At 44.5% G+C, this 23,825-nt stretch overlaps 1 protein-coding gene across 13 annotated transcripts in view; it reads right to left on the bottom strand.

Annotated features, from left to right (window-relative positions):
• The window catches only part of CELF2 (CUGBP Elav-like family member 2), an 806,829-nt gene that overhangs the window by 135,167 nt on the left and 647,837 nt on the right, over window positions 1-23,825 (bottom strand). For 12 of the 13 annotated variants that reach the window (XM_036112685.2, XM_036112678.2, XM_036112681.2 and 9 more), the window contains one exon: window positions 22,165-22,361. In XM_036112685.2, the coding sequence (XP_035968578.1) occupies window positions 22,165-22,342 (178 nt within the window). In that variant the 5' untranslated portion in view covers window positions 22,343-22,361. Of the gene's footprint in view, window positions 1-22,164; window positions 22,362-22,533; window positions 22,730-23,825 lie in introns of those variants that run through there. The other variant, XM_036112686.2, reaches the window with a different exon arrangement.

The raw sequence follows: 23,825 nt of genomic DNA, 5'->3' as shown, positions 1-23,825 counted from the left end.
GAGCGATAGAGACAGAACCTCGGGGATCTGAAGATGCTCCCCCTGAAGGACTTAGTAGAGTACCTATCAGTGCACATGAGTAAAGAAACTATCAAAGATGGTGGGGTGGGGGGGCACCCAAAAGGATTAAAAACTAAGAATAGTGCCATTCTCACCAGCCAGACTAGAGAAACGACTTCATGGCACATTGAATGGAGAACTCAGAAAGGCCGGACCTCAGAAGTAGGAAAGAAGTAGCCGTAGGCTGGGTATTGTTCCAGACCTGCCTAATACACCCCAAAAGCAAGATTCGAAAGACTGAATTGCTCTCAAGTATCTTAACTGCACAGCAGAACAGAGCTCAAAATTTTTTAGAGGCATACAAAAATTCCCAGAACCCAGTAAGATGAAATTCATCATGTCTGGTATCTTGGTAAAGATTTCTAGGCACGCAAAGGAGGAGAAAAACATGGTCCATTGTGAGAAAAATCAACTAACTGAAACCACCCGGAACTGATACAGATGTTAGAATTAGCAGACAAGGTCATTAAAATGACTTTTATCCCTGTATTTGTATATTTCAAAAGATAAGTAGAAATTTGGAAAATACCAAAAGGGCCCAAAATGGACTTCTAGAGATTATTTTTTTTAAAAAAGATTTTATTTATTTATTTGAGAGAGAGCAAGACAGAGCACAAGCAGGGGGAGAAGCAGAGGGAGAGGAAGAAGCAGACTCCCTGCTGAGCAGGGAGCCCAACACGGGGCTCGATCCCAGGACCCTCGGATCAAGACCTGAGCTGAAGGCAGACGCTTAACCATCTGAGCCACCCAGCACCCTGGACTTCTAGAGATTAAAAACTATAATGTCTGAGATAAATGAGACAGTGGATGGGATGAAAGGCCGATTAAACATTAAAGAAAAAATTATAGTGAACGGTGTTTCAAAATGCAATCTAGGGAGAAGAATTAAGAAGAGGAAGAGGAGGAGGAGATTAGTGAGCCATAGGATGACTTTGAGTGGCCAAGTATGGGAGTAACTGGAACCCCTGAAGGAATGGAGAAAGGGGACAGAAAAAATATCTGAACAAAGTAAGGGCTGAAAAATTTCCAATTACTATGAAAACTATAAGCACACAGATCCGAGAAGCTCAATGAAGCCCAAGAAATAGGAAGAAAACTAAATGAAGACACTTTATAATGAAATTTCTTAAAACCGGTAATAAAGAAAAAAATCTTAAAAGAAGACTGAGGAACGAAGAATCATTAATGAAGAAACAAAGATAAGGATGACATCAAATTTCTTATCAGGAACAATACAACTGAGAAGACTGTGAATCACTCACAGATACAGAGAATAGACTGTGGTTGCCAGAGGCAGGGAATGAAGGGTGGGGGAAATAGGCAAAGGCGGTCAAAGATGCAAACATCCAATAGTAAGAGGAATAAGAGCTGGGGATCTAACGTACAGCATGGTGACTAAAGTTAAAAATATTGTACTGTATATTTGAAAGTTATTAAGAAAAATCTTAGAAGTTCTCTGCACAAGAAAAAAATTTGTAACAATGTGAAGTGATGGATGGTAACTAAAGTTATTGTGGTGATTATTTTGCAATATATACATAAATCAAATCATCACGTTTTATACCTAAAACTAATACAAAGCTGTATGTCAATTCTCAATAGAACTGGAAAGAATAAAAAATAAAGTACTGAAGGAAAAATATCTGTCAACCTAGAATTCTATACCCAGTGAAAATATATTACAAAACAATGGTGAAATAAATGTTTTTAGACATATAAAAGGTGAAACAGTTTACCAACAGATGATCCACCCTATAAGAAATGTTAATTGAAGTCTTTCATTAAAGGAAACTGATACCAGAAGGAAACAGGGGTCCACACAAAGGAATGGAAGGCACCAGAAGTAATAACAACATGGGTAAATATGTAAAATATTTTATTATTTAAATCTCTTTAAAAGAAATCTGACCACCTCAATAAAAATAACTATGTAGTGTGGGGTTTATGACATATGCCGAATTTGAATGTATGATAATAATACTGTAAAGTCTGGGAGGGAAAAATGGAAGTATACCACTGTAAGATTTGCAAACTATATGTGATGTTGTATACTTTCATTTGAAGGTAAATTGCAATAAGGTAAAGATCTATACAATAAACCCTAAGGCAACTCCTAAAATAACAAAGCAAGGAGTTTTATAGTTAATAAAGAAGATAAAATGGAATAAAACAATCTTAAGAGGAGGCAGAAAAAGAGGAAAGAGAATAAAGAACAGATAGGAGGAATAAAGAGCAAACCATGAAATGGTAGACCTATATTCAACTTTATCAACAATCACATTAAATATTCATGAAGTAAATACTTCGATTAAAAGGTAGAACTTGTTACAAAGATTGAAAAAGGAGTAAGACCCAACTGTTGGCTATCCACAAGAAATTCACTTTGAATATAAAGATACAAATAGGTTAAAAGTGAAAGAATGGAGAAAGACGATTGCAACACTCGTTAAAAGAAAACTTGAGTTTTCTATATATTGGTACCTATCAAAGTAGATTTCAGATCAAAGGATAATACCAGAAATAAAGATTATTCCAAAATAAGAAAGGGGTCAATTCATCAAGAAGACATAAAAATTCTAAACATTTATGCACTGAATAAGAGAACTTCCAAATACATAAAGCAAAAAAAATGATAGAACTGAAAGGATAAACAGAAAAATCCACAATAATATTTAGAGATTTCGATAGTTTTTTTCAATAATTGATAAAATGAGGACATAGAAAATCAATAAGGATACAGAAGATTGGTACAACACTATCAACCAAGCCGACATTTGTAGAATATTCAGTCTAATAACAGCATGATATCGATTTTCAATCACACATGGAACATTTACCAAGACAGGCCATATTATGGGGCATGCAATAATTCTCAACAAATTTCAAAGTCTTCAAGCCATTCAAGGTATGCTATGTTCCCTGACCACAGTGAAATAGAATTAGAAATCCATAATAGGACAATCTCTGAAAAATCTTCAAATGTTTAGAAACTAAATGACATACTTTTAATAACCATAGGTCAAAGAAGAAATCAAAAAGGAAATTAGAAAGTAAATTTACAACTGGATGAAAATGACATCACAACACATCAAAATTTGTGGGATGTAGGTAAAGCAGTTCCTAGGAGAGAAGTATTAAAAGTGGTCATCAAGAAAGGAGAAAGATTTCAAATCAATGATCTCAGTTCCACCTTAAACAACCAGAAAAATGAGAGCAAATTAAACCCAAAGAAAACAAAGAATAAAAATCCAAGTGGAAATCAGTAAAATTGAGTAAACAAAAAAACAAAAACAAAAAATCAAGAAAACCAAAGGCTAGTTCTTTGAGCAGACAAATAAAATTGAGATACTTTTAGCCAGAGGAAGGAAAAAAAGAGAAAGCATAATTTATCAATATCAGGAATGAAAGAGGTGACATCACTATAGATTCTACAGATATTAAAGGGATAAAAGAACATTATTTGCAGCTTTCTGCCAATAAATTTGACAATTTAGATGAAACAGACATATTCTCTGAAGGAGAGAAACTCAACAAGAAACATATAACCTGAACAGACTTATAGGTACATATATACATACATTCAGTACATTTATGCCTATATATACTAAAAAAAAATTGAATCTGTGCTTAAAAACTTTCTTCTCAAAAAACAAAACAAAACAAAAAAAACTTGAACCCCAGATGACCTCTGTATGAACTCTACCAAACATTTAAGAAAATAGTAATACAACTCAACACAAACTTTTCCAGGAAATTGAAAAGGAAGGAATACTTCCCAAGTCACTCATGAGGCCAGGATTATACCAAACCAAAATCAGCTGAAGAAATTAGAAGAAAACCGTTTAACAATATTCCTCTTGAACACAGATGCAAAAATTCTGAGTAAAATTTGAGCAAACAGAATCCCATAAGGGCTGCACATCATGATAAAGCGGGGTTTATGTCCCAGCAATGCAAGGCTACTTTATTTATTTTTAAATTTTATATTTATTTATTTATTTACTTATTTAATTTATTAGAGAGAGAGAGAGCACATGTGCGCATGCACACACAAGCAGGGGGAGCAGCAGAGAGGGAGAAGCAGGCTCTCCTCACTGAGCAGGGAGCAGGACTTGGGGCTCGATCCTGACCTTGAGATCATGACCTGAGCCGAAGGCAGACGCTTAACCGACTGAGCCACCCAGGTGCCCCATTTTGTTTGCAAGGCTACTTCAACATGAAAAATCAAACTGTGTGATTCACCAAATTTCTGAACTAAGAAAGAAAGCCATAGGATCATCTCAACAGATGCAGAAGAAGCAACTGACAAAACCCAACATGCATTCCTGATTATAATTCTCAGTGAAACAGGAAACAGAAGGAAATGTCCTGAACTTGATAAAGGGCATCTATGCAAAGCCTATAGCTCATATCATACTTAATGGTAAAAGAATGATTTTCTTCCAGGAACAAAAACATGATAATGATGTCCATTCCTACCACTTCTATTCAACTCTGGAGTGTTTAGCCAGTGCTGAGGGAAAAAAAAAAAAAGACACCTATTTTGGAAAGGAAGTAAAACTGCCTTTTATGTGTGCGTATGTGACTGTGAGTTAGGTTTTCTTTGATACAAAACCAAAAGCATCATAAGTAAAGATCAATAAGACTTCATCAAAACTAAAAACTTGTGCTTTTAAAAAGAAACTGTTAAGAGATTGCAAAGACAAGACAGACTGGCAGCAAGTGTTTGTAGAACATGGACCTGGTGAAGGCCCTGTATACAGAGTAGGTCAGAAATCTCAAAATTCAACAGTAAGGAAACCCAATTAAAGAACTGGCAAAATATCTGAACAGACACTTCACCAGGAAGAAATAGGAGTGTCAAATAAGTGCATGAAGAGAATGATTAACGTCTTTAGTCATATGAGAATTAAAACCACAATGACATATACCAATAAATATCTATTAGAATGATTAAAATTATAAACACTGATTGTTCCAAGTGTTGGCGAGGACATGAAGGGACTGAGACTCCTGCACTGCTGGGGAGAATGTAAAATGGTACCATCATTTGAGAAAACAGTTTGGTAGTTTCTTACAAAGTTAAATCTACACGTACCATAGGATTCAGCCATTCCACCTCTAGATGTTTCCAAGAGAAACAGAAGCACACAAATACCTGTACGTGAACGTTCACAGCAGCCTTTTTTGTTAACAGTAAAAAACTGGAAACCACCCAAAGCCCCATGCACAGGAGAACTGAAAAACACTGGTATATCCATTCAACGAAATGTGACTCAGCCATTAAAAAAAGTACTGATAGGCATGAAGTACTGATACTGAGTCTTGAAAGACTTAACGCTGAGTGAAAGACATCAGGCCAGAAAAAGGCACATCCTTATGACTGTAGTTACACGAATTCCAGGAAATAGAAACTTAACAGCAACAGAAAGCATCACTGGCTGCCTGGCGGTGGGAGTCAGGGGCACTCTATTTCAGGTGGACAAAAAAACAGGTGGACGAAGCTGGAAGGGATTGCAACAGAAAAAGAGGAAGTTGCTAGGGGTGATGAATAGGTCACTTTCCTTGTGGTGATAGCTTCAGAGGTGTACCCACGTCGAAATTTACCAAATTTTACACTTGTAGTAGTGTCCGTTTTGTTTTGTATTTGTTATGCCTCAAGAAGTCTGCTGAGCTACACACAATAAGAAGGCGGTACGAATGGCAGTGAGGAAAGGAATGGAAAAAACGGCTGGAAGAATACAACAGGCTCAAGTTCCGAAGATCTGGAGCTTGGCTGGCAGGAAAGGAGGTGGCACCATCATGAGCGACAGGGACAAGCAGCAGAAGACAGGCACGTTCAAGCTGTGGGCATGGGGGACATCTCGTTCCAAGGCGCAGTTTAAAACCTCGGCCTAGAAATCACAGGCCAGAGACACAGCCTTGGGACGCTCCATCCTTTCCTTCAATCCCCCCACCCCCACCCCCCAATCCCTCTTGGGTGGATACATTTTCTTCTGTGTTACAATCTGAGTCCTCCAGGGAAGAAAAACCCCACTTCGGAAAGTTCCACTCACCTACATGTGACCTTCAGGGAATTTCTAGGCTCACACCCAGAGGTAAAACCCACCAGGTCCTCATTTCACAGAGTTCCAAAACCGCACTCAGCAAAGTGGAGCTTTCAGAGCCTTATAAAAAGCTGTATGCGTTGGCGCTAAGTGAATAAAGTGATGTATGAAAACTCGAAGGGAACAAGCCATGTGCGCCCCAGGATCTAAGAAACTAGAAATGGGTAAGACCTATGAAGTCATTTCTCTGTTTGCTGCCCCACTCCCTGTTACATCAGTCCCTGCCAGAATGGCACTGTTCCTGAGAACTGCAATGTGGCTCTCCACGCCGGAGCCAAAGGAAACATCTGTAAGTCTGGCGGGGTTTCAGGTGAGCGTGCTGCTCAGAGGGCGCGGAGCCTGCCCCGGCAGGAGACTCGAGCTACAGAGTCAACTGCTTTTCTCCTTCCTTGTTTTATTTTAAATGTCAAAGCTTTTCACACTATGGTGACACTCTAAAATGATTCTCTTACTTCCGTTGCTTCAGTTGAAACAATATTTTTTCATGCTCCATAGAGTGCCCACCAGCTGATTCAAAACGAGGAATGCAACGGGGCACTCTATTTCAACGTGCCATGAAAAGGAAAAGGAGGAAAAAACAGGTGGACGAAGCTGGTGGGAAAAAGTATCCCTTTCTCTTGAATGTTCTGCGATCACTCATGCAACCGATGCCTAGGACAGTTCGAACGCCCCGTAGTAAACAAGTTCTATGAGGTTCTATATGGTGTACCAATGGACTAAAATAGCCCCTGACTGCCTGCCAGAAGCTTCCAGTTCAGTAAGAACAGTGCCCAGGCACCTGCAGCATGACAGAAAGCACTGTGCGTGGGGAGAGGGAGACACGGTGCCACAGGGATTTCAGTGGAGATTCTAACGGGGTGTCCAGAAGGAGCTTTTATGGATGAGATGACATCTGTGCTAGGCTTTGAAAAGGCCAGCATATAAACAATCGGAATTGGGAAGAAGAAGGAATAACACCTCTAGGAAGAGGAAATGGACGGGACACAAGGCATAGAAGCCGAAATCCAAGAAGTGCTCGGGGAAGAATTCAATATCGTTCAACAAACATTATTAAGCACCTGTTGGTTACCCGCTGCACCAAGTGGCAGGCATACAGAGATGCCAGGGGAGTGTGCCTTTTGAAGTGAAATGGATGATTTCAGTATAATAATAAACACCACGAATAGAGACACACCCAGCGTGCTCTAAGGAACCCCCAGGAGCATGGAGTCTCAGGACAAACTACTTAGGTCTCATTTCCTCACGTGCCTCTTCACTTAGATGTGTTTGTTTGCTCAGGCTCTGTTTTTTCAGCTGCAACATGGGCTCAGTACATAGTATTTGCCTCCTAGGAGTGTTGTGAGCATCTGTGCAATCACAGGACCTTGTAAGACTGTAATACTGTCACCCTTTGTACAGGACCTGGCGCAGGGCAGATACTCCACATACATACCACTGGTTGTTGGGTTCAGACTCCCCAGAACTGATCCTGATTTTGCTGAGAGGCCAGTTTGTTCTGACTGCAGGCTGTAGCAGCTCCCCTAAGCTCTCTGAACTTCAGGGTTCTCTCCCAGAGCGGACGCGGAGTAGTAACGTGCCGCTGTGCTGGGGGCTCTACGTATGATCCCCGCGAACCCGCGCAACCATCGGGGCCATTTTGTAGATGAGGAAACCAAGGCATGGGGGCGTCCAGTAACATGCTCTTGGTCACAAGCCAAGCAGCCTGGGGAAGTGGGTCAGAAACTAGCACTTTACCTCCAAGGCCCCATTCATAATCCCTGGAGCTGCGTGGCCTTTCTGGTTCGACCACTGGCTGAGTCCAGCAGTGTTTTATTGGAAGCTGGCATTTTATTTGGTAGGAAAGGGTGAGTAAAAGCTAAACATGGCATGGAGATTAACCTGCACCAGGAAAAGCACACACCTAAACATCACACCTCACATCTGTACAGAGTTTTACGATTTAGAAAACACTTTCACTGGCGTGTTTTTTTTTGTTGTTGTTGTTTGTTTTTGTTTTTCCTTCTGACACCACATTGCTGAGGGCCATACGTAGGCTAATGAATACAGCCTCATGTAAGGGACACCTCAGCCCTGTATATTTGGGGGTGCTGACAGAGATGACCTAGGGGCAGTCATCCCCGGGGACAGAGTGAAAGGTTTCTGTTTCAGAACAGGGCACCCCTGGGCACCCCACCATTCCCCCACGAGACCCTGAGCTCCCTGTGGCCGTGGGCCACACCTTCCGTCTCTGCATCCCCAGGACACTCCACACTGCTTGGCACAGAAGGCTCTTCGAACACGTTCTAAGAACGGTTAAAAGCCTCTCTCGGCTTTTCAGCAGTAACTCTGTAAAAACAGGTAAGTCGGTGTTGGATCAGAGAGACGGAGTCTTCCCCTCATCCATTCAATCTGCAGCTAATTCCAAGGGCCCATTTCATGCCAGGCACTGAGCTTGGCACTGCCGTTTCAGGGATTAAAAAAGACACAGACTTCTAACAAGGAAATTTATGCTGGTTGCATGAAAGATACTTATGAAAATAAGTATTATAAATTCTCCAGGATTTTCAAAGTGTGCCTGGGGCTTTGATTTTTACGGTGCGGTATTATGTGCCTATTTTTATTTGAATGAATGCCAGGGAAGTAAATGGGAGGCTAAATTGTCTTTTGAACTCCACATACAATATTAAGGCTTAGACGTAAGGTCATCTGGAACCCACATGGTGTAGGTAAAAGAAGTAGGAGCATTATAAAAATTACTATGAAGGATGTGTTCGATTTTAAGACCAGATCAGCAATTTTCTCTGGCATTATCAGCCTTGCTCCAAATATCACTTAATCTTTGTCTCAGGTTCCTCTTTTATAAAGTGGGGGTGTGCTCTGCCTGGAGCAGTGGGGGAAGTCGCTGGTGGGGTGGGCAGGAGAGGATGCGATAGGGCTTAACGGTTTCCTCACTTTGAAGTGTTCTAAAAATAAAGCGTTTTCATCGCGAACACGGCACAGAATATTATGTCAACACAGCATTCCGTGTTGCTAGGGCAGTCCGACCGATGGTTTTTACAAATCCTCACGCGGCTCTTCAGCTAATGCAAGCAAAGAGCGAGCCACAGAGAGGTAGGCCTTTCTCTTTTCGTCCGAGCATTCTGGGCAGGGCACCCTGAAGGGAGGAGGCAGGCCTTCCAAACGACTCATCAGCCTAGGTTCAACAATCAGACTCTGCCATTGGATGCAGACTCTTCCGGTGGCCTCTTAAGCTGTCACAGTTTTATGTGCCTTGGAGTTTAATCTGTGGAGTAAAAGCCTGACATGTCCCACTTAAAAACTGTTCTCCTAAGTCCAGATTAGCGAACAATTAGGTAGCGAGGAAAACCCAAAAGACTTGATTTTTTTAAAAATGTGGCTTTAATTTATTCATTACTTTTTCTTAAGTCTTCCTCCCGAGAGATGAGAGCAAAGCCTGGACTCTCGGAGGCACTGCCTCCGCGGGGACGAGGGCGCGGTGGCCGGACCCCCTCAGCTTTCCGCCCCCCAGGGGGCGGCACACAACCCGTATTGGACTTGCAAAACAGCTAAGCCCCGCCACCATCTGGCAGCTGTACGGGGCGCCGCGTAAAATGAACCGGTGGTCACAATCCAGTTCCCATTAGACAGATGTCCACTTCACAAAGAGAGCACCACACTCAGCATCGGGCTTGGCAAAGAGGAGAGAGGCCTGAGCCTGGAAATTGCGTTTCCTGGTTCCGCCCGAGCCAGGTTGCTCGCTCGGGGGTGCGGAAGCGGGCCAGAGGGAGGATGGCAGGTAGGATGGCAGCAGCTCTCAGAGGACTACTTTATGGTCATTGACCTGTCTCACTCCTTAGAAAACACCTCGAAACACTTCTCCGAGGTCTTCTCACTCAACCTGCTGAGAAGCAAGGTTTTCATAAACTAGGTTTTGGTTTATCGAGCCACTGGGTGGCTGAACTCTAAGACCACCACCGGGACATTGGGACCTCACCCAGGGCCTGAGGGAGACTGCACCTGCCCGCAACCCTCTCTCCAGCTTCCATCCCAGTCTCAGGGAGAATACGCGGGGCAGGGCAGGCAAATTGTCCCAAATGAACAAGTTAGCATTCAATCCTAAAGAGAAAGGGCAAAAACAGTGGTCCTTTATCTCAAAATGTCCTATCTGCCTGGACAACTCATGAACATCTTGCAGAGGACTTAAGAAAAGAGAACCCCACTTGCTGTTCTGCCACTGACATTTTTGATTTAATTTAGAGAGTGAAACGAAGTTGATCGGTTCCCCTGCCAGCCTAAAGGAAGTGGGAGGTGCGAAGGAGAGGTATGTTTCCTGCATGGCAGGGGTGTATAAATTAGGCAATGCTTTCCATTGATTTTTTTTTTTTAACACATCCAAACAGTTTGGTTCACATCCTCTTTTGAATAACCGAAAATTCTTTACAAAATACACACACACACACACACACACACACACACACACACACACACAATCAAATACCAAATACCCAGCTATACAAACACCAACTAACCTGACTTGAAGGAGAATCTTTAAGCAGCAACCCAGAAGGTGAAAAACAGGCACTTTTACCGCTTTATTGGATTGCATTAACTCTGCGCTATGCTGGTGTCAATTACTACAATGGTTCTCAATATTAAACACAGTCCAATGTGCCGAGCAATATGATGTAAGGCCTACAGTTGTTATCCAGAGTCCAGGGAAATTTGGGCCAAAGCAAGATAATCAGACACAATTACTCTGAAAGAAGCTGTTGTCCTCAAGGCCAGGACAGGAGGATCAAGAATTTGGAATAATTGCTTGGGTTTGGAATCTACAGGAGGCCCTCTACAGAGTTTCAAATATTTGTTTGGCCAACATTTATACTCTGTCCCCAGAGATCACTGGTTTTTACTGATGACTCCTCCCCCTGCCCCCTCCTACCATGTTCTTTTCGTTCCCTGTAAAATGTCTATTTAAATCACATCTAATATTTTCTAGCAAACTAGTTGAGAAAGAAGCATTAGGTTTCTGTGCACAAAAAAATTTTGCAAACCCTTCCTAATACACACAGTCTACAAGTCTGGATGCCATGACTGCTTTTCCATCCCTGTCTTCTCGTGCTCTACTTACTATATGCTACTTCCTGTCCTTTATCCACGTCCCACCATATGCCAGGCCCAGCACCAGGCACTTAACATTCAATAGTCTATGGATAATTTATTCCTCTGTGGTCTACTGCAGAGGGAGTAACACATCCATCTGAAGAAATGGTGTTGGAAGAAACGAACTTTGTGTCGCTACGAAGTTTAAAACAAATGTATGTGTGTTGTGTAAGTATACAAACACACACCTCCTACAAAGGATTCGTCACTCTTTAGCATCAACTGGATGTAGATCCATCAGGCAGGGGCCAGACATCCCTCCACAGGACCCTGTACCAAAGACATTACACGGGAAGAGGGTCCTCGGGGCCAGCGGACATATCCTCCATGTCTGCACTATCCTACAGGAGGGCAGCAGACCACTCTGCATTTAATGGAGAACCCTCCAGAAGGTTCATTTAGTGAAAACATTAGCTTCTTCCTGTCCTCAACTCCCTACAGGGAGGAGAAAGAAGAGGGAAAATTAAAGATAAAGGGGAAAGAGGACATATGGGGCACGTTGCTGGAAAGATCAACATCGGACTCCTTCCCCTAACTCTCTTGCTTCACCTTTCTTATACAAACAGCCCAAGATTTTCTGCACATGGGGCCACTTGAGTTACTTTTTGAAAGAGACAATGTTCCCATGCACAAAATGGACACCGTGTCACCCAAAGCTGACTCCATTTCCAAAGAACTTATGGCCATCCTGTCTTTAACACTGTTCCAATTCCTTCTCTCCTTCTGGGTCAAAGAATGTGGCCTGTTCATCTCTCTGTTCCCAGCCTGAAGTCCTACGCCTTGCACACAGTAGGCGCCGATAGATGTTTATTGCCCCGTGATGGTGCTTTGGTAAACACGGTGTTAGTTTTCTGGGCCACACCTTTCATCTTTTCTAGTCTACATGAAATGGGATCCATGGCTTTCAAGGCTCCATATCCCTGCTACAAAAGCTCCAGGCATGAGGCCTCATGGGAGCGCCGGCCAGAGGTCCACTCCTGGGGGCTGTGAGTTAGCGAGCTTGCCATCTCTGTAACTTTCATCATGTTCTAAGTTCACCACCTCTTCTGTGTCAAAGTTTGGCTCAAACTCTACACTTTGCTGCCGTGCCAACATTTTAAGTCTGAGCAGCAGAATCCAGGGGTTTAGCATTAATTGAAAGAGCTTATCTATATATAGCCTCACTCTGCACTTCAGCATCTTCAAAACTTCAATCATATTCTCTTTTTTTTTTTTTTTTTGAGAGCACAATCCCTCTCTTTTTATGTTTTGCTACAGCCTTCCTCCCTTTTCATTCTTGTGACTCAATGCTCTCAGGCCTTTTAAGTTAACCTCCTAGACCTTTCCATATGGGCTCACCTTCCTAGACCTCTGTGATTCATGCTGCTCTCCTCTGGAAGGCCTCCATCTCCTTGATGCATCTTCAATACCATTTCCTGATATCGGGCACGGTGGCCTATAGAGGAGCGAAAAAGCTCTTTGTGCAAGGTGGTGGATTACCTGTTCTTTATCACTTGGTGTCTGCTATTTTCATTTGTAACGTTTAGCATTTGGGGCCGTTTTGATCATGAACTTGTCGGAGGCATTGTTTCTCGTGCCCCCCACTCTCCCTATGACTGTGTCCCTCTAGTGTCTCTGATGCAGCTCCCCTTAAACTATAGGACTTTAGGAAGCAATTTTTTTCACCCAAAACTAAAAAGAAAGCAGAAAAACAAAAAACAAAAACCCAGCAATTCATGGGCCTAGCCATGTATGTGTCTGGTTGCAGGACTCATCCTCCATAGACTTAAGGTCTACCACACCCCAAAATACTTTATAATGATCAGCTTCTGGGTCAATCAAGGAGTGTGAGGAGTGGATACTCCCTTTCAATCCTTCATTTCATCTCTGATTCCAATTTATGATCCCCCTAATGGAAATAGAGAAATTACATTTCTTTATTCTTCAAACTGATCACTGTCCAAAGTATATTTCTCTGATCGGGTTTCTCCAATTTGAATTAATGCCAGAATGTGGAAACTGGATTAGGGGCATCTTTCTCGGTAATTTACATAGAGAGTGAAAAAATATTGATCCTAATACCTATTCCTGTGGTGTCTCAATTGCTGTCCCCATTCTCCCAGACCCATTAGTTTTTACCATTATAATCTGGCCCTGTTCAGCTAACTAGCTCTCTTTTCTAGCTGTAGCAAAAGCTGCTTCTAGGCTGCTACCTACGTGTCTGCCTACGGGCCTTGAGAAATCCATGTACCCCATAATTCATCATGCCACGGGTACCTTTATTGTGTGTTTTCTTCCCCAACACATGTGCTCACCAAAGTAGACTGGACAATACCCTCACACCCTGGACGGCTCTAACTCTTTAACACATATAATTGGCCTAGTTCACTGCAAATTTCTCTAGTGTGATACCTCATGTATCACCCAGATACCTAATGTCTGATTTTCCACTGAATTTCACAGTAGGGATCAGAACATTTCCAATTCTCTTGACCAAGTGTCCAGAAAGCCAGTGGACTACCAGCCGTCATTTCTGTTCCCAGAATATGAAAACCGCTATCAATCTGTTGCTAAGTCCTATTATTTTAGCCTATCTTCTACTCTCTTCCCCCCCCCCCCCCCCCGCCATTTGGCCAATTCTCTTTTCATCCCTTTTTAGTCGCCAGTGGTCTTGAAGGTCATTTCATTGTTGTGCATTCATTCATAGTGGCCCATCCTGGCACACTTATGTCTGGAGGGAGAGCGGGTCTCGTAAGAGGTTTGGGCTAGCCAATATGAGAAAAGAAAGCATATGAATGGATGATCTCAGCATCAGTGAAGTTTGGACAAGGAACAAAGAACCCGAGACCTCATGCCTAAATCTTGTTAGCATCTGGGGCCGTATGTCCAAGAAGATTCAGTCTCTAAAGAATCTATGAACACAGGAAAAAGGGTTGTAGCTGTACAAACAGCATTGTGCATTTCACCGTGGCTGGGATGATTAAAGACAATACACTTTTTCACACAAGCTATGTAATGACTTTATTTATATTTTTAATGCCAGCATTCTAAACATCTCTAAAATCTAACTTAACTACGGTTTAACAATAAATTCTAATTAGAAGCAATGCTTGAAGGAGGAAGAAAGCAAATCTTTCAACCTGATTGCCTGATCATCTGGGGCATTTGGAGTGGAAGTGAGGAAGGGAGGGTAGGTCATGCTACGCCAACTCTCAAGCCACGCATATGTGTTTCAGAGAACTGATAGCACCACCCTAAGAAAGCACTCTCTTGCTGGCCAGGAACCCAGACTTCTCATTTCCAAAGATGGTTTCGTAATGACCCACAGTATGGGAAGCCAGAGTGGTTCACTTGTGTAACTGATGGGAGAACATGTCTAATGTGGAGAAATCTCGTTGGGGGCAAATAAAAAGGCAAATAAGACCTCTAGGCAGGCAAACTACAAATGCACTCAATGGGAAATGCAAATTGTGAGATCTAGATTTAGCTGTTTTAGTCAACCTGTAACATGTGTTGGACGGATCCCAACAGACAGAAGCCATAGAGCCCTGGGCTTACTTTTCATGTAAATTTCTACCAAAAAAATCCATTTCCCTTTCATCCAGAGTCTCTTTTCTTTATTCTCTTGCTACACTGATTCCAGAAAGGCAAACCTACCAGGGACAAAATGGCTGGGGACCAGCTGATGTCCCAGACAGAGGAGAAGAAAACAAAATGGTTAGAAGCAGCCTTAAGTAGTTTCTTTTCTTTCTTGATATTGGCTCTCTCTGTGTGACCTCTGTGGCTCCCTCCTTCCTTTTCTTCCTCTTTTTCTCTCCAGAGATGTAAGGATCAAAATATGCCCAGGACAGATACTATCTGCCAGGGGAGAAGCTGCCCTTTGATAGAAGTGACAGAAATTCAGAGCTGGGCTAGACAGGCATGGTCCAGTGTCAGCATCAGAGTAGGGGGTATTTAAAAGGATTCCTTCTCACTATAACCCAAAGGAGGCTAATTTAACATTTTTCTTGATTTATCTCCATCAGTGCTGTGGGTGCAGTCTGTGTAAGTCAAAATAATTTAGAAGTCCATTTAAGAAAATGAATCGTTAAATCTTTCACACAGCCATATGATAAAACCCCTGAAGCCCCCACACCACCCTCACAGGCATGCGATAAGGATCCCTGCCTGCATGAATATAAAAATTCTGACTGCATTTTACATTTATCCTGTAGGACCTCAGTCAGCCAACAATGAAGAGATGTCACAGGAAGTTACACAGTGATTTCTGCTAACGTAAAATTAATTCAGGATGAAAGATCCTTCCTGTGGGCCACTGAGACAGCACTACCCAAACTGGGGCTGTCCCAGAAAATCTAGGGCAGCAACCCTAGTTTCCAAGAGATTTAGGGCAGAAATCCTATCCCTACTTGTGTGCTCTGAAATGTAAAATTGGTTCATCTTTTTGCATTTTGAATTCTTTCTCAATTACGGATTTCGAGATGACATCGCTTAAATAAACTGGTTCCAAGTCCATTTCTGGTACTTAAGGGAAGTTTCTAACAAGAGTTCTTTGAGGAAGAAAGGAGAGGTATGAAACATGAAAATGCCCCCACCCCAGTCCTCCAATGGGATTCCTTCAATAAAAAGGTCAAAGGTGTTCTCTGCAAGCCTTTCACATTTTAAAGATTAAGGTTCAAGAAGATAGCTCCTCTCTTCAGACTATACCAGCAGCATGCACCATTGTCCTCTCCCTGAATATGCAAACCACAGGTAGCTTGTAACACTGTTATTGTAAGGATAAAGGAAACGGAGATGCAGTCTCTGAACGAGCTTGAGATAATACATAGTTCTAAGTCTCTTACAGGTTCTGGAGCTTGCTCTCATTCTTCCCTAACACGGAAGAATGTTCTGGGCTGGGGGGCAGGGAGGGTGAAGGGGCTGTCCTCTTGTCAAATTCTGAAATGAGTAAGATTAGGTTTTGGTGCCTTTCATCCTTCTCCTGGAGAGGAGGCCAAACTCCGATGTTACTAATGAATTCCTGCAGCCTGAAGTAGAGGCATCTGGAAGGGAAGGGGCGACTCACGGTCCGTCCTAGTGGAGGAGCAGTGCGGGAGGGACAAGGGTCGAGTCAGGCGAGGCGAGCTGCTGTCCAGCGAGCCTAGCTGCAGCCTGACCATCAAGAAGATGAAATGCCACCGAACGCCACAACCACTACGAAATTGCTCTTTGGAAACTTAATAACTCTTCCCAGAGGAGCTGTGAATTTAATTTTTGTTCCACCCAGAACACTCTGGGCTCTAGGCGCTAGAAGAGCTGCAGCTACACGGTCCTTCCACCGCGACCTCTGAGCACATTTCAAGAAAAAAGGAAGTTTTGTTCTTCAGGCCTGTGGCACGTAGTGATACAGTCGACAAAAGCCACTTCCTGTTTCTAGCTCTCTTTGGGGTAAGAAGTTGCAGGGGGAGGGAGGGAGGAAAGGAGGGAGGGAGGGAGTGAGGGGTGATCAATGAGGCATGAGGTCAGGACCGAGGGCCTGGTTCCATCCTCCAATTTCAAATGTTACATGATTTCCTTCTAGTTACTGAGCACAGACCCCTCAGCTTTCCTTCCTGCAAAATCAGAATAACAACACTTAACTTAACAACACTCAGTAATAATACTTAACACTTGAGCTTAACACAATGTAACTAGCGTTCACGACGGAGTATGCTTTTTCAGGGTGCTATGATCCCGGGGTACGACTATGAAGAGAAGAGAGCTATCAAGAGAGCAACGATCCGAGGAACACAATTTACCAACACATGGAAGCTCTGAGCTTGGGCTCAATGAACACACCGCTGTACCTGCCACCTCGTGCACGGGGCCTCACTCGCGATTGATCGCCAAGCCCAGACCAGAGCTACCCCTCTGCCTTTATCAGCTTCCGTGCCTTAGGTCTCAGAGGACATTCTCACACACCGAATACCCTTCCTCACCTTCTCCCACACCTGTCTAGGTCCTCTCCAGCAACAGGTGATCCCGTGTCTGGGCTCACTCACAGAACCACAAGCCTCAGGGCCCTACTCCCTCCAGTCCTCACCATCCCGGTGTCATGGGGCCTCCCTGCTCTTCAGCAATCCTGCTCTTCTTTTGCGTTGGATTTTCCAAAGCAGTCGTTTTAAATCTTTTCCCTTCTCCTTATGACTTCTGTTCCACTGGCCTCCTCAAGAATGAGCTGTCTACTGAGAAGATGAGGGCATCTGTACTGTCTCCTTCCCCCCATGAGACTGAAATGTGCTTGTTGCTACTTCCTTCTAACTGCTCTGCTGTCTCAACTGAGGTCCCTTTCTACCCTTTCCCATGTGCTCTTCAGCCACTCTTCCTATCTCCTCAAACACCCTGATTCCTGTCTTTCTTATGCTTTCAGTATGTCCTTTTGCTTCACCTTTTTATTATTTTCTTAAAAAAAAAAAAAGGCCAGCCTACTAGAAAGGGCAGTCTCTACTCACAGCCCCACATGTAAACCTACACTATCCGTGGCCTCCACCTTCTGAAATGCTCTCACGCCCTCCCGACCACCAAAGCCACTGGCTTTGCTTGGCCCACAGCCTTCTTGGCGTTACTGTGGCACCTCAGACTCAACGGGATCAAAAGTGAACTTACTCTTCCTCTCTCTCCCGTTCCCTCCACTGCTGACTGCTCTCTCATGCCTCCCAGTGAAGGCCAAGTCCTCCTGCTCATCCCCACCTCAGCTATCAAGCCTCCCTTCTTTCCACCACCATCATGTCTGTGTCACTCAGGACGCGCCTTCTCCGCGGCCCCGGCCACCGGCATCTCTGTTCAGGCCCCGTGCGCGTCAGCCAACACACCGCCCCGGTCTCCTGGTCTCTGCTCCCCTGGCTGCCAGAGCCTTCACAGACCCTCCACTGTCTCTCCAATCAAATTCTAATACTCTAGCCTGAGAATGAAGGCCTTTTAAGAACTGGCTCCGGCCTCTATTTCCAGATGTCGTGACCTTCCCCTCTGCCATTTCATTTCATGGACTTCACATTTCCTTTGAACTCTGGCAGGACTCATAGCTCCCAGAACCTGCCCTGCACTTTCTCACCTCCCTGCCCGAAATCAGGCCGGTCCGTCCACTTGTAATGCTCAACACCGTCTTTACTTATTGAAATCCTATTTTTCTCTTTTGAGATTTGGAAAAGATGCTATGTCTTTCTGTCTCCACAGCTGCTAAGTATTCATTCCCTCCCCGAACTTCCAGAGTTCAAATAGGCTCTTCTCTTTCTTATCCTTATCCCATGGTCTTCAATATTATCGTTACCTGTGCACTGGCCTCATGGTCCCTGTTAGATTTCAAGTTCTTGGGGACAGTGATGATAACAGCAACTATAATAGTAACCATCGCCTTAGTAACACAAGCTCCTACCACCTTTCAGCTCTGTGCAAAGCATATAACTTCATCTTAGCAACCCTAGGAGGAGAGCTCCCATCCTCAGATGAGATCAGGTAACATGCCCAAGGTGGACACCCAAGGAGTGGTAGAGCCAGAAATAGAATTTAGGCTTGTCTGACTTCAAAACCAATGCTCTTAACTACTAGGTGGTATTTCTCACCACCCACAGACTCAACCAATAACTACTGAATAAAACATTGTCTCCATGAGTCCTGGTAGATGGGACAGTTCACCGAGCTGGGTTCCCCAGAGTTGCAGACTCTGCCTAGCCAACACATACATTAACAGGGAGAAGGCACAGACAGTTTAGGGTCTCTTAGAAGACGCTTTAAAAATATAGAAGAAAGTTTTTATGCCTCAAGACTTAGGAACATCAGGTGCACAATGAAAGAAAAACCTAATTCACCTGGATTGGGTAATAACCTGATTTTGTCTCTTTCCTTGAAACCACTCATGTCAGTGAGGCAATGAATCAAGACTACTCCAAGAGTCCTACTTAGATCATTTAGACCATGTTTAGTAGAAAATTCTGTTATCTGACGCTATGCTACCAGCCCTGGGAAAACATGACGACATACTCTGCTGACAGAGGACCAATGCAAATCCGGGGTCCTACTGCACGTGTGCACATGAAAATACCACATGGCACACACAGGTATGAGGTAAAGACAAGCTGTGGTTGCTGCTCTCTATATGCAAGTGGCTAAGGGCTGTAATCCTCCGAAGGGAATGTCATTATGCAGCTCAAATCCCATCACAACAAATACCCTTACTACAGAGATAGCTGTATAACAAAAATCCTTTCAAGCTTTGGCCGACAGCCCACGTACTTCAAGCAATATTTGATGTGAGATTTGGAGTCCACAGTAATGGGAATTGACCTATATTTCCAAAGGTAAGATTTTAACGATTTCATCTGTAAATTCTCTCCCATGGTACCATGAGTTGGAATGATGTACGATCTAAGCCCATGAGCATGAAAACCAAACACAAAGCCAAGGACCAAATCAACCCTGCTCGTGAAGGGCAGAAGTCCTTCCTTTCATCGGGGGAGCACTGAGGTACAGGAGAAGGCCTCTGAGCCACACCCTGAAATGGAGCAGAACAAAGATGGTGTGTGGCCTCATTTCCCTGAGGTGAGCACATGGTGGTACAGCGTGTGAAGACAGAAGGACTGTGTTCAAATTCCGACTTACTAGCTGGGCCCCCCTGGTCTGTTGCTTAACTTCTACAGAGCCTCCATTTCCTCATCTGTAAAATGTGACAAACAGCACCTAATTTCAAGATTTCGGCAAGAACTGAAGGAACTGACTCCTAAAACAGGGCCTGGTGCATAGCATACGTGCTCACAAAAGTTCGTTCCCTCCTCGTGCCTCCTCTCCCCTCCAAGACTCTAGGCTTATGCAAACTATTTAAACGAGGTTAGTTGTAAGACCTAGTGAATGAGGTCAACAAAATGTATAGTTTCAAACACAGCCTGGTCAAGACAGTGCTCAGTGGAACACTGGGGAAAAAAGAGAAAATGGTAGAAGAACTAGAGCATGCACACTTTCATGACTAAAAGGAGGGTCTTCTGGCTAATGCAAGCTCTGTGTAAAATAAAATGCAAGTAATCAGGCAACAAAAGAAATGAGCTTTGATCACATATATCAGAGGTCATCCTGAAAAATGCTGATAAAATGAAATTTGGAGGCATGTCTTCCTAGACTGGGATGTACTATGGCTAAAGCTCCAAAACACTCGCTTACTGCCCCTGGCCTAGTTCTCCGTGGGTGTCATTCTAGATGGCAGGATGGCCCCTATTTGCTGACCTTTTAGCTCTAGTCCGGTGCACTGTACTGTCTTTCCTCGATAGGATACTACAAAAATTAAATATTAAAGCAAATTCTAGTCTTCTCCATTTGGGACACATGCAGGTAAATAATTCAGGAATATTACCGACAAACTTCTCAACATTGCCCCAATTTGTGAAATTTTAAATGCTACTGAATTTTAGATATGTGATTTTTTTTCAAATTATGGGACAATCGAGTTTGTGGGGACAAAATTCCACGTAAGCTATTTGGAGAACACTCTTGGTGTTACATGTCTTGAGACAGAAAACGGGAGTCCTAGGAACATAATCTGAAGGCATGTCTGTTCACCCTTATAAAATGAGTACTGGCTTTAAAATTCTTCAAAGGTTTCCCAAAGTGCTATCAGACCGCAGCAACTAGAGAGAACATGAGGTGGCCCACCATTTCTCAGAGTCACAGAGCATCAGTCTCAACGATGATTTACTCCTCTCCCTTCACCTTAACAGTAAGAAAGAGGCTCCGAGAAAAGTGTGTGCTAACATTCATGTGTTCAACTCAAGGATATGTACGTTCAAAGCCAAACAATGAGTTTGCAGGACCTCTCCTGAGAGGCAACAGAGAAATAAAATAATAGGGCAGACCCAAATTCCAAGGCACAGAGAAAAAGAAAGTGCAAGAGCCACTGAAAAGACAGGGGAGCCCTGCGTAGACAGCCCAAGACATCAAGAACAGAAAGAACAAAAATACGAAAGCAAGGTTACAACAGCGACAAAGACCAAATGGTAGCAGCAGAGAAGATATTTTTAAATTTAGTTTGCACAGAGCTTGCAAAGGACGATTCCAACACACGGAAGCTTCCGCCCGGTAACGAGCTTTCTGGTCTCTATTTTAACAACTGAAACCCCCTCTCCCCATCACCCTCGTCTTAAAATGGAGGCAGTAAAAACCACCAGATTGTACACTTGAATCTTACCACTGGTAAGGGCGTAAACCACAAGCATTTTTGAAGGTGTGCTAACTATTTCAGGCCACTAGGGCGCTTCTTCCCGCCCGAAAAGGCACATTTCACTTAATGATCCCCATCTAAACCCCAAGAATTGATGTCCCTCTTAAAAAGTGTACCCTTTCTTCCTTACACCAGTGGCACCACACTAACTGTTCGGGAGGCATTTCAGGGTCCCCACAGGCGATGGAAAAGTAAAATGCAATTGTAATTGCACGGGCAATAACGGGGAAGGCAGGGGGAGAAAGAGTTAGCTTCTGCAACGCAAGGCTGAGAAACACGGTTCCTTAGAGAGGCATCCACTCCACCCGAGAGGAGCCTGCGCTGCCGAGGAAGTGACCTCGAGAGAGCAATCACGCGCCTGGACAGAGGCGCGGCCGCGCGCTCCCGCCGCTCCTCCCTCCCGCGCGTCCCGGGCCGGCTCGGTCCACCTGTCCGGCGGGCGGGCGGGCTGACGGGCGGGGGCGCGGGTGCCGGCGCGGGGAGGAGCCGGGCTGGCCGGAGCACCGAGGCGGCGGTGGCGGCTCCCCTCATGGTCCTCCCTCCCGCGGGCAGCCCCGCCGGGCCCACACCACCCCCTCGCCCCCGCGGCGTCCCCCGACTGAACGCCCTGCGCCCTCCCCTCCCCCCGCCAACCGCGCGCGTCCCCCCAGCGGTCTGTACCTTTACTCTGGGGAGGGTTCTGACTCCGGTCCCGGAGGACGTTGATCTGGTAGACGGCTCCGTAAGGCTCAAAAAGTTCTTTCAGCTCCTTTTCCGACCAGGACCGGGGGATCTGTCCGACAAACATCTTAATGGCATCTGGGTCTGGTTGGTCTGAGTGATCCAAAGCGCCGTTCATCTTGTTGGTTGTGCCGTTACTGTCAAAAAGGGAACCGGGAGCCAGAGTTAGGGCTGCACGGTGAGGGACAGGAAGAAAAAGAATGGGGGTGGGGGTGGGGGCGGGGAGGCGGAAGGAGGAGGAAGAGGAGCACGGGGCAAAGTGCCTAATGAGTCGTAGAAATTTGATGAACTAAAACAAAGCACAGGCACCATTAGGTTGCTCCGCGGCGGCAGCGGCTGCGGGCTCTCACTGCAGGCTGCTATTCAGCATCGCCGCCCGAGCACAGGGCAGCGCCCCGCCGGCTGTCACCCGGGGCGTGGACATCTTGAAGCCCGGCTCGGGAGGCAGCTGCAAGTTAAGTGCAGGTCTCGCTCTGCAAGGCTGCCACCAACGCATCCGCAGCGTTATCAGCCCCACACTGGCTCTCGTGTGCAAAGAAGGGCAGGGCTGGATTTCTGCTGGATTCTCCCCCGCCGCCGCCGCCACCACCGCCCCCCCCCCCCCGCCTTTTGGAGGTTTTTTGGAAGAGAGGAGAGAGGTGGTAATAATAAAGTCACATGAAAAGAAAATGAAACACTTGGCAGTCCGTCAGATGACTAATGCAAGATGCTGGTGATGAATTTGCAGAGTGCGCGAGGCATCCATGTGTGCATCAAATTAGTACGTTGTTGCTGCTCAGAATGGAAAGTGCTCCAGCAGTGTATCTCCGAGCGGCGGATTGGCTGCCCACGCTGGAGAAAAGGACCGGGGCGGGGGCTCCCGTTTAAAAAGCACATTGTTTATGGGATCCAGGCACAAAGGGTTTAATTCAGAGAGGCAAAGGCGATCTCAGAAATGCCTGCTTTGTGCAGGAAAAAAAAAAAAAAATGCAGCCCCAGAAAGTTGAGTTCCCACTAAAGGACACTGAATATTTCAAATCTTTCACACTCCATAAATTGCTCTCTGTATATCTGACTTCCAGATGTTGTACTTGAGTTCTAAACAATCACACGTTTGGGAGAGAAAAGAGGAAAGTCTGCCTTTTCTTCTCTTAGCTTCAGTAAATATTTGGGGCTGATACAAAGGCAAGACCATAAGCTTTTACATATCAATCATCTTTAATGCTGTTTTCCAAAACCCTCATTTGGAAGAGAGAACGCTCTCATTTAGAATTCTGCCATTCTAGTCATCATCATGTAATATGATGATGAAGGCGTTCATTTTTTTTTTTAAGATTAGGATCCCTCCTATTTGAGCTGCAATAAACAGTAAAGCAAAATCCCCTACTTTCTTCATTCCTCCAACACTCCTTAATGCACCCTAAAGCCACCTACTCTGCCAAGTGACAAGGCTGAATGCCCTGAGCAGCATTCATTTGCAGTACTGTGTTCTTGATTTAACATCCCATCCTGTGAAAATAAAATGCACCTAAGCAAGTGCAAACCCTGCAGATATAGTACCGCCAAAGCCACTCCCATGACCATGGGCCAGCCCCCAGCTCAGGAGGCAGAAAGGTCAGAAA

This window comes from Halichoerus grypus, chromosome 6, assembly GCF_964656455.1.
Source record: "Halichoerus grypus chromosome 6, mHalGry1.hap1.1, whole genome shotgun sequence".
Lineage (NCBI taxonomy): Eukaryota > Metazoa > Chordata > Mammalia > Carnivora > Phocidae > Halichoerus > Halichoerus grypus.
This window is presented reverse-complemented; position numbering and strand designations above follow the sequence as displayed.